The sequence below is a fragment of the Hemitrygon akajei genome, chromosome 11, assembly GCF_048418815.1.
Source record: "Hemitrygon akajei chromosome 11, sHemAka1.3, whole genome shotgun sequence".
NCBI lineage: Eukaryota > Metazoa > Chordata > Chondrichthyes > Myliobatiformes > Dasyatidae > Hemitrygon > Hemitrygon akajei.
The window spans coordinates 135,363,591-135,375,698 of record NC_133134.1 but is presented as its reverse complement, the minus strand read 5'-3'; the positions used below and the strand labels follow the sequence as shown (position 1 = coordinate 135,375,698).

Below are 12,108 nucleotides of genomic sequence, written 5' to 3'. Positions count from 1 at the left end.
CCATGTTTTCTGCAGCGTCTTTCTGGACTTTATTGTGGATCAATGGAGAGTTTGTCTTTGTCCGACTCCTGTGATTGTCAGATGGCTTTACATTGAAGCAAATGTTCATAGTGAAGTGCATGCATCAATACAATCCAGATGTAGCACATCTGGCATGGAAATGAAAGAAGCAATCTCAATGGACAACCTGTACAAGAGACAATTTTACAAATTTTACAAATAATTGTACAAATTACAAAATTCTTTTTGTACTTTGTAGAAAAATAACACAATGTTCTTGCTTAGCTGCCAGTTAGGAAGTTACATCAGAGTGAAGTGCTCCTAAAACTTTTAACACTCAATTAGAGAAAACCCACTTCTGATACTGTATGTTTAAATATGTATGTCTTATCCCATATGTCTCATTCCAAGGAGAATAGACCTAAATCATTTAACCTCTCTTGATAGGACAACACTCTCATCCTAGCAATTAATCTTGTGACTCTCCTTTGGACTGCCTCGTGCACAAGAACACCTAGATCCATTTGAACTTCACTCATCTGCAGATTCTCTCCATTAGGGGAATAATCCACCTTTTGATTCCTCGTCTCGAAGTGCATGAACTCATACTCCTCCACATTGACTCCATTTCCCAGGCTTTTTGCCAGTCATAGAATATCTGTATGTCATTGCAGAATCACAATGTCGTAGTCACAATCATCACACTCAGACTCTGCATCTTGTTCCCTTCTCCAGGTTGTTAGTGTATAAAGTAAACAATTCTGGGCCAAAAACAGAAACCTGGCACTTTTCTTCCAGCTTGAAAACAACCCATTCATTCCAACTTTCTGCTTTCTATGAGGCAGTAAATTATTAATCCATGCCAACACACTTCCTTCGATATCTTGTGCTCTTAATGTACGCACCAGGTTCTTATATGGCACGTTGAAAATCTAAACACACATCTACAGGTTCCCCTCTATCCCCTCTCCCTGTCAAATTCTTCAAAGAATTTAAGCAAATTTGTGCAACATGATATACTTTTCATAAAACCATGTTGGCATGGTTTGATAACATTCAGATGTCCTGAGTGTTCAGTTATTTTGACTTATATTACTTGCTGAAGCCAAAGTATGCAAAGGTGAATCAGGAGTCAAGGCATTTAAATCAAGGGATAAATAATTTACTCTCAACAATGCCCACCTGAAGAAATTTCCATTCAGAGAAATGTAAATAGCCTTGGTTAAGATGAACATTGCAAGAAATCTAATAACCCATCTGCTCATAAAATGTCTTTGCCAAATGAGAAATAAACATAAGAAAGCTCCACTGTAAGAGGATGTCTCTGATCTAGGTGGAGCCACTGTACTACTTGGTACCAGCCAAGGATGGACACTTCTGTTAAATTTCCATTGATAACATCTTTATGATATGTCTATGAAATATAACTATGTATAATTTGAATAACTGAACAATCTCTACCAAGGCAACCAGAGATTTTTATAAAGACTCTCCTCTGTTTCTAAAGAAGTATGCCTACAGTTTTTTTCCCTTTCATTCCAATTCTGTTAATGATTAGCATGAAGTTTCACTCCATTATAATTATGTTACAACTTAGGAAAACAAGGATAAAATTCCATTCACCAAGCAATGTTGGTATAGAGCCACAAATATAAAATTACATACAGAACCTGCAATAAAGTATTCTGAATTGATTATTTTCTTAAAAAATAAGGATATGAAATTTGTGAGGAACATATAAGCTAAATAATGTGCCTGAAGAACTATTGTACATTTGCAGTAAAGCAATAATGTAAAGAATTATCATCGTTAAACTTTCAAAACAGTAGCATCTCACCTGATGCAATAGTCTCAGGGGTGTATCATTGCTGAGGGTGCAAGATAATGTTTGAGGCCTAAACTGCTCATCCTTTTTAGATAATAAGCTACAATCTTTGCTAAGTAACTATTAGAAGAACTCAGTACTGTATTTAAAGATGAGCAACATGCTATGATAGTTAAACACTGTTTACATATAGAATACATAGTTTCAATGTATATTTGTGAGTTCACTTTCCATTTCCCACAACTGCACTGCAGTCTTTATTGGCTGTCAATAAAGTATTTGCTAATTTTCAGAAAAATTGTGTAGTTAAGTGTCATTGGTCTCATTGTAAAAATGTTGAGAAAAGATCATGACAATGAAATTTCAATAATCAGACTAGCAGTTGGCACATAGTTGGGATGTCATGCCTGACAGAAATAGATAGAATACATGGTTATACAAACTGAACATAAAAGGATAAATTACCCATTGTTTGTGAATGGAATTATTGCTTGTGAATGGAATACTGAGGACCAACAGTATTTACTCATTCATGTTTCCTTTTCCTGTGTCCAGTCTCCAAAGAATAATCATATTTCAAAGTAACTTCCCCTCAAAAAATTATCTAACACACTCACAATCATAGCATGTAATGGCAGAAAAGAACATTTATTCTTATACTCAACCTGAAAATGCACCCTGCAATTTATTATAATTGAGCTCTATGACATAGGATATGTTAAACTGAAATATTTTAACTGGATGCCATTTTAATTGCAATTCAAATTGGAAACAATTAGTCACTTGTAAAGAGCAACTAATTCTTTGAAGTGACCAGGTTATTCAGAATCAGAATCAGGTTTATTATCACCGGCATGTGACGTGAAATTTATTAACTTAGCAGCAGCTTAGCAGCTAAATTTTCAATGAAATACATAATCTAGCAGAGAGAGAAAAAATAATAATAAATAAAATAAAATATAATAATAAATAAACAAGTAAATCAATTACGTATATTGCATAAATTTTTAATGTGCAAAAACAGAAATATTGTATATTTTAAAAAGTGAGGTAGTGTCCAAAGCTTCAATATCCATTCAGGAATCAAATGACAGAGGGGAAGAAGCTGTTCCTGAATCGCTGAGTGTGTGCCTTCAGGCTTCTGTACCTCCTACCTGATGGTAAAAGTGAGAAAAGGGCATGTCCTGGGTGCTGGAGGTCCTTAATAATGGATGGTGCCTTTCTGAGACACCGCTCCCTACAGATGCCCAGGTACTTTGTAGGTTAGTGCCCAAGATGGAAGTGCTGGCGATTCCACTGTTGTGCCAATGACAAGAATATTTAAACTACACTTAATATTAGAGCTATGATTTAATTTTATTAAGACAATAACTAAGAATAGATGTAATTCCATGCTTCCTCTCTGTTTCATTCTTGTTGATTAGAGAGGGTTTGCCTGTAAAAATATTGGTGATAAATTATTCCATCGTTAGATTTGCACATTTAAAGCAATCTGATTTGGTGCTATGTATAAAGCTCAATGTGTCCACATTCTTTTGAATATGTTATAGGTGACTGATAGTTGTTAATAATGTGAATTTTTTTGTGTGTGTTCCCTTCAAGGTTTAATAGACAATGCATTGTAGACAAGGACAAACGAAACCAATGTAGATACTGCAGATTAAAAAAGTGCTTTCGTGCGGGGATGAAAAAGGAAGGTAAGAAACCTAAGTACATACACAAAGCAGAGCCTGTCGATAATGAGACATTTACATTTCATAGGAATTCCACAAGCGTCAGAAGAAGATAGCTGAAGAGCTTTGTATTCAGGCAATGTTATTAACCTAATTCAATGAAGAAGTTGATTTAAAAGAAAGATTAGAATCCATAGCACTTATAACCAATGAAATTTAGGTTCCAGAAGAAATACAATCAGTAAGTAATGTCCTTACAACAAACGAGACTATTTCACAACAAGAAGAGATGATTAAATGGCAAGTTGTCTGGTGAGATAGCGTCGACACTGATGGATCACTGTTAACTTTCTATCTGCAGCATCATAAGATTGATGCACATGAGTAAATTTAAATGCATTGTTCTAATAAAATATGATTCATTACTTCAGGAATATTTTGTTTGCTGATGTTTAACAAAGGGCCCAACTCAGTGTTTATGAATGGGAATTGGATTAAGTGATAGCAATAATATAGAGCTGGAGATTGAGACCAATCTGTTTGCCCTACCAAAGTAATTGAAAATTTTAAAAAAAGAGCAGGCATTGGAAATCTGATCTCTACTAAAGTGCCAACATGGCAAGATGGACCAAATTATCTCCTTTTGTGCTACACAACACTACCTACCTAAGGAAATAGTTATGCAGAGCATTGAAGTAGACTTTCATGTTTTATCTGCAGTTTCTTGCAAACACGGGCAAAACAATTGCCATACCAAGCTATGATGCATCTTGATAGGACGCTTTCTTTGATACATCAATTAAAATTGGTGAGGGTCAAAGGGGATATGCCAATTTTTTTTTTAGTCTCGTGAGGAAGCAGAGGTGCTGGCGAGCTTTCTAGGCCATGATGCCCAGGAGAAACTAATGTTGATATAAACAGATTATGTGCACCTTCCTGAAGTCAAAGACCAGGTCTTTTGCTTTGTTGCCAGTAGGTTCTTTATCTCTGACTCATTATTATTTGAAATATGTTCACTATGATGGTACCATCTACAAACTTGTAGGTGGAGTTAGAGCAAAATCTGACCACGCATTCATGAGCACATAGGCAGTAGAACAGGAGGCTGAGGACATAGCCTTGTGGGGCAACAGCGTTGAGAATACTCATGGTGAGAACAATCCTTACTGATTGTGGTCAGTTGGTCTGGAAGTCAAGGATTCAGCTGTAAAGATTTTGAGTCCCAAGTCTAGGCGTTTGAAGGTGGGTTTGCTTTGAAATATAGTGTTAAAAGGTGGAAATCTCATCTCCATACTCTGTTGGCACCCAGCTCCATGTCTGCACATTCTCTATCAGTCTAAGCACGTCATTTGGATATCCTCAAATAAAGATAAAAATGAAGGAAAAATCTTCACCTCATCAGTCTTTTACATCTTATTACTCTCAAGATAAATACAAGTGTATTCTTTTGTCTGAACTACTCAGCCCAAACAATGTCCCTTAGATAAGGCTTATCTAAGTTTGGATATTGGAGATATTCAAAAATCAGAACTTACTGCAAAGTGGCAGTCTCACCTATTCTGATATCCTGGTCTCTATCTATGCCATTCCTTGGACTTCTAGCCTCCTTGTCCTGGAATTTACCTTTGGCACACTCATTCACGACTCCAAGTTTACTTCTTTCTGCAGCATACACCATGAACTAAGCCAGTTATATCCCAGATGAGAACAGTGAAGAGCAACAAGTACTGTGTATTGAAAGAAAATGGCAGGAGCTAAGCTAAAGCACTGCACAAATGTGATGTAATTGCACTCATTCAAATGGTTGAAGCAAAAAATACAACGTATTTATGTAGTTTAACTTGCTTCACCTCAAAACAAATATGTTCACATTTTCCAAATTAAACCATTAAAAATATATTTCTACAACTTTATCTGCCTTGCCTTAAAACTCAAGCCTAACTTTTCATGTGTTAAATGAAATTCCAACTTAATTTTGCCCAACCTTTCCCCAAGGGCTGAAACAGTATTCCACAAATTACTGACTTACTGATCAGTCATTTAAAGTAATCATTCGCTCCTCATCTTTGCCCAACCACAAACCATAGTTCCTTCAAATAGCCATACTTTCATGCTTAGACATCTCTGCTACCTCACTAAGTCCAAATCACTATCCTTCCTGTGCATCAAATCCGGTCACTATGATCTCCTTGAGAGATCACATTTCCAAGCCATAGGACATATTTCTTCAAAATCCAGGGCTATCTCTTTGTCACTATACTCCAGCTTCCAGGAATCCACAGCCTGAATTCCCAGGATACCCTTTTCTCTTATTATGAGCAAAATCCTTCCCTCTCATTGTCATCAGCTCAACCATTCAGTTTCCATTTCCCCTTTGTGGATGTCTATGTTTGCTTTCCTCCAGAAGGCTTATATTTGTGAGTGCTGAACTGTAACTTGGTGTGGTTATTACCAAGTCTAGAAGTAAAAGTTAACAAAGAAGATGGAAGAACCCAGAGATAGAGAAAAGAAAATGGACTGATGCCAATTAACCAATTAACAAGTATCCACTAGGTGCCAAAACAAGGGCTTGTTGGCCTCATTTGTCAGGGAAAATGAAGCAGGGACTCAATCTAGGAATCCAACTTCATATACCTGAGTTTACCAGAAAAATGCACAAAATGCACTTTAATGATTTAGCTCTCTTGCTATCAGCAAAAACTGATGTAAAACATTTCATATATGTTATTAAGGGCCATAGTGTCAATTTATGTAAATTATATGTGCTCAGTTTGCTCTTAACCTTCAATGAGATCCATTTTACGGTGGACAAATTAAAATACAGACATCAGAAACCCAAATATAACCTCTATAGCTGATTCAACAGCTGTTTACAATGAATATTCCATGTATATTGTTGCAGGATAGAAGTCACATGATGCAATCCTTAAAGTAGTGACAACCTTGAAGTAACAATTACTATTCACAACTAATACTGATATTCTACACTGCTTCCACTTCAAATCATGTACAAATTTTACAAACTTGTAGTAGTTACATATTTTCACACTCTGTGATTTTTTGCAACAGTACTGGTGTGAGCTCTTTTGAGTTTACCCAATGCCACTGAGTATAACCTCTCCCTAGACTCAATAATATCTCAACACGACTCTAATTAGAAATGTTACCCATTCATTCTTCTTAAGCATTTTCTCTTTAGGAACATTTCAGTTCCATAATCTTCTTGACTTTTCCACTTTTTTAATTCCCAATTCTTATCTTCTCATCTTCAACATACCAAGAGATAATATTATAAAGCCTATCATACAGGCTAAATCTGTTGTAGCAGCTTTTAAAAATTAATCTGCTCATTTGCAGCATATAGGTGTTCCTGGAAATATTAGCTTTTATTGTGAATTCCGAATTACCCCGGAACTGTAAGGAGGCAATCAGACCAGTGGGTCTGGATTGCAGAATGCAGAAACAGAGAAACAAAAGAGGGTTCTTTGAGATTGTTCCAACATTAAATATGCTTATTGTTAATTATGCATTTCAGTATAACGTTAAGAAACTTATCTCTCTCCTTGAATATATTTAATGATGCAGCTTCCGGTAGCTACTGTGCAGAAAATGCATCGGTTCATAACCCACTGAGTGAATTGATTTAGGACCATAATAAGGCTTTCCTGGCCTTCTCATTATGTCACCCAAATTTAAAATTCTCCATAATCCCATTGCTGGGTTTGCATCTCTTCGACCACTTCAGTGAATGGGACATCAGACTCATATATGGTAAGGTCATCTGTGAAAAGTATTTGTCTCTGTTTATATTACCGGACTCAGATTCTTACATCTTCCTTACGACATATGTTAAGCTAAGTGGCCTGCATTTTGCTTTTTTGTGACTTTCTCCCATTTTGACAATTCTTATCGGGTTAACACCCTTAAAGTAACAATTACTGTTCATAATTAATTTTAGATATATAACAATTCTGGAGGTCCATTTTCCCCAAGAGTTGTGTCAGGCCCACCTTGCTCAGGCTTATTTGGCCCGTAGCAGTCTGAATAAGTGAAACCAAGAGGGAATATTGGAGCGTGGCATTAAAAAAAATGCTTCTTTTAACAAATTATATGGCCTAAACTCAGATTTCTAGTTACTCCCTCTGATCTCTTAGCTTTGCTGTTTGAACTTTACATCAATCCCTCAATGCCCCCAACTGTACCCAATCTGCTTCTTGGCTGACCCTCACCAACAGACATCCCATTACAAAACTCATCTTTCATTAAAGGAGACTATGCCCCAGAAACTGGCATTTACAAATAGCATAAGAATATAACTATTGATGCAGTAGCAGAATACTTGTAAAATAACAATAAACAAAGTCAGCATGATTTTATGAAAGGGAAATTATAGTTAACAGATCTCCCAGATATTCTTGAAAATTGTAACTAAATAGGAAGAATCAATTAATGTGGTGTATCTCAACTATGATAATGTCCTATGTAAGAGGTTAATATGCAAAGTTAAAATTCAGGGGTCATATACTGACATGGACTGGGAATTGTTCAGCAGAGAGTTGTCTAACAGACAGCTGGAATAAATGGGTCTTTTTTTCAGGGTAGCAAGCAGTGCATAATTGGTACTGATGGCAGCAGTACTTGAACTCCAGTTCATTCACAATTTGGATAAGGTAACTAAGCATATCATTTTTAAGATTCCAGAGAACCCAAAGCTGGGGAGAACAGTCAAATGTAAGGATGATGCAGAAGGGACTCTATTGTGAATTAGACAAGATGGGTGAGAGGGCAAATCCATGGCAGAAGCTGTATAACATGGATAAATGTGAGGATAGACATTTATGTTTCTAAAAACAGAAAGGCAGATTTTATTGGAATGTTGCAAAATTAGGTAAGGAAGAGGTAAATCATAACTTGTGCAGGAGTCGCTTACGATACATTCATGGATGCAGCAAGCAGCTAGGAAGGCAAATAATTTGTTGGTCTACATTGAAACAGGATTGTACAAGACCAAACTGGAGTTGCGTGTGCAGTTTTGGAGTCCTGACCTGCAAAAGATTGCTCTTGCCATGTAAACAGAATAATAAAGATTTATTACACTCTGATGGCAAGGCTGATATATGAGGAAGACATTCCACCTACTGAGGAGTTCAGAATGAATGATTGCAGCTTCAGAATATGGGCCAATTCATTTTGAGCCAATATTTGGAGAACGGGGTTGAAAAAAGAATCAAACATGACTGAATGGGCGAGTGACTCGATGGGCAAAAATGGTCCAATTCTGCTCTTTCATATTATGCTCTTAAATCAGTTCACTCAGAGGGTGATGAACACAGTAGCTAGTGGAAGCTGCATCATTAAATATATTCAAGGAGAGAGATACATTTCTTAACAGTATACTGAAATGAATAATTAATAATAAACATACTGAACGTTGGAGCAGTCTGAAAGAACCAAATAGCCTATCTGTGTTCTTTGTTTCTGTTGCTCTGTTTCTGCATTCTAATCTGTAAATTTTAGGCCAAGGACCAATGTTGATTAGGCCTCAGGGATATTGCATATGTTCCAACACCATGTCTCTTCCTGTAGCTTATTTAACCTGCTGTTGGTCCAGATCAGCATTTATCCAATTTCCACCTCTCTGAGATAAAATTGCATGGAAGGATATCATAGTCTAATTGAAACAGGAAAAATGAAAGTTGAGTTCCCCACTTCAAATCTTTTTCCCAGATCTGTTAATATTCAATAGATTTCACTTGAGGCCCATGACCAGTTAGTGCTGAACAAACATTCAGAAAGCTGCACTCTGTGACTGAGCACGATGTCTCCACTGATAAACCAATGTGTAACCTTGAGAACTTCTCTCAGGACAGTTGACTGCACGCTGCCACTCTTCTCTCATAAAAGTTATTCATTGTATCTAACTGATTGAATTTTATGTAGATGTACACATTTCCAGGTTTTCCAGATTTATAATAGTATGAATAAATGATTGCACCACTTTATTTTGAAAAATATATTCTGGCAATTGACATTCTATCAATAATCTGCGCAAAGGATCTGCATCATAGAAGACATTTTGAATGAATTGTAATTGTACATTAACCTGGTCTTTCTGTAAAGTTTATATTCTACTTTAATTTGGATATGCCATTTATGGTTAACTGGTCTTTAGCTGGAAGAAGATTTCATTAGAGAAGTACTCTATGCTAGTACATACAGGTGCTCACACTGCAAAGTTGGTGTACCTACAACAACCATTGAAAAACCCTAGAATCTGTGCCCACCTTCAGTCTTTGATGAACTTTTGCATTTGTTTCATTAAGAGGAATGCATTAAATTTTGTGGCTCCAGTTTGGAGCCATGCAGAAGTTTTTGTTTAAAGAAGTTTGCTTCATTTAGAAAAAGGTTTGACTGTTAGGTTAACTAATATAAAATATCAGTTAAGCAATGCAGTGGTCCAGAATCACGGGCACAGCTTAAAATTCATTAAGTGTCAGTATTCATATTATCACTCACTCCTCCATTTCCAAAGTGGATAAATTTGGATCAGATGGGTAAAATATTGGCTACATGATTGCTGAACTCAGTATACGCACTTTCAATTTTAATGGAGACAAGACAGACTGGGGTTTTTGGATGCAGTGGCAACCAACGTGCTCTTAGTAGATGGGGTGGCAATTTAAATACTATAGCATTTTGTGTGTCTTGTACTTATTCACTAATTTAAATTTAACTGCTTCTGACTAACTTTTCTGAACATTATAAATTTAAGAATTCCTGAATGAAGCTGGGTAAATGCGCTTCCATTTCAAAACTTTATTGTCATCTCGGAAGGCAAATCTGTTTCTTAAACCTACATTAAAGAATCATTGCAGAAAAATTATTATATATGTTTCAATGCAATGCACTACCATCAATATTTTTAATTTTGGTAAAACCTTTGTTTTATATTTATTACAAAGTACAGTTCAATCTACTTACACACATACACTAATGATTTCAATGCAAGTTTGGTTTTTAGTTAAGAACACTTAAAGATTTTCACTTTCTCCACTTTTGCACTTTCCCACTTTCTCCACTCTCCATTTTCTGCAGGGATCACCCCCTCTGTGATGGCCTTATCCATTTGTCCTTCCCCACTAATCTCTGTCCCGGTACTTATCCTGCCAAATGGCAATACTGCTGCACCTGCCCATTCACCACCTCCCTCACCTCCATTCAGGGACTCAAATAGTCCTTTCAGATAAGACAACACTTCAACTGCAAATTTGATGGGGCCGTCTACTGTATCTGGTGCTCCTGATGTGGCATCCTCTCCTTTGGTGGGACCTGACATAGGCTGGGGGACCGCTTTTTTAAACACTTCAGCTCCATCCCTAAAGAGTGGAATTTCCCACTAGCCAAAATTCCTATCCCCATTCCCATTCTAATATACCAGTCCATGGCCTTCTTTTCTGCCACAATGAGGCCACACTCAGGATGGAGGAGGAACACCTCATATTCCTTCTAAGTAGCCTCCAACCTGATGACATGAACGTCGATTTCTCCAACTTACAGTAACTTTTTCCCCTCCCCTTCCCTCTTTTTCAATTCCCCACCCTAGCGTTTTACCTCTTCTCTGCACTTGCCTATCACCTCCCTTTGGTGTCTCTCCTCCTTCCCATTTTCCCATGATCCACTCTCCTCTGTTATTGCATTCATTTTTCTCCAGCCCTTTTCCCCTCTCCCCCACCCACCTGGCATCACCTATTACCTTTTAGATTGTCCTCTTTCCCCTCCTCCCACCTTCTTACACTGCTATCTTCCTCCTTCCTTTCCCAATCTGATGAAGGGACTCAGCCGGAAACGTCAACTTCCATTCCATAGATGCTGCCTGACCTGCTGAGTTTCTCCAGCACTTTGTTTGTTTCGTTGTGGCTTCCAGCATCTGAAGTATCTCTAGCATTTAAGATTTTCTCTGTTTAATGGAACACCTATAAAACACAATCATCTAGAAACACTGAATTTAATTCCAGCTGTGCAGAACGAAAGGGACAGAATAAGTACAAGGAGGTCAAGCTACGAGGACAGCAGTTTGCCTTCAATTAATGCTCTCATACAAGCAGAAGTTCTTTCTCGACAGGTACAGTAACTTTATCTCATACTACCATGTTTTAACAAATTATTGTGATGGAAGATACAGTATATCTGGTCAGAGCTTTTACTTACTTAGTTAACATTTAAGGCCTAGTTTATCATTGTTGTTCCTTTGCTTCAATAATTTGGATAATAAGGATTGTTTTAACTTAAATAAATGGAAGCTTTTAATAGTATAATAGTTTAAATGTACTGAAGGAGTGATATAATGCAATCTAATCAAATCTAGTTTTAATTGGATTTTAAAAGAATTGTCAAATAATTAAATGAATTAATCTGCTGTGCTATCTTGTTTACTTTGTATATCTGTTGTCCTTTTATTTTCCCCATTCTTTAGATTAATATTTATGTTCATATGTATCGCATTTAGAAAATAGCAAGTCAACATGAAATCACTTGATCAGTAGCTAATACAATTTTTCAAGTTTTTCTATAACTCACTTGTCCATAAATTTGTTAATACAACCCTTTCTC

General features: G+C 36.6%; 1 protein-coding gene across 9 annotated transcripts in view; it reads left to right on the top strand.

The window, feature by feature from the left end:
- hnf4a (hepatocyte nuclear factor 4, alpha) overlaps positions 1–12,108 on the top strand; it is a 175,630-nt gene that overhangs the window by 146,869 nt on the left and 16,653 nt on the right. For all 9 annotated transcript variants that reach the window (XM_073061735.1, XM_073061737.1, XM_073061732.1 and 6 more), the window contains 2 exons: positions 3,428–3,522; positions 11,514–11,620. In XM_073061735.1, the coding sequence (XP_072917836.1) occupies positions 3,428–3,522; positions 11,514–11,620 (202 nt within the window). The remainder of the gene's footprint in view (positions 1–3,427; positions 3,523–11,513; positions 11,621–12,108) is intronic.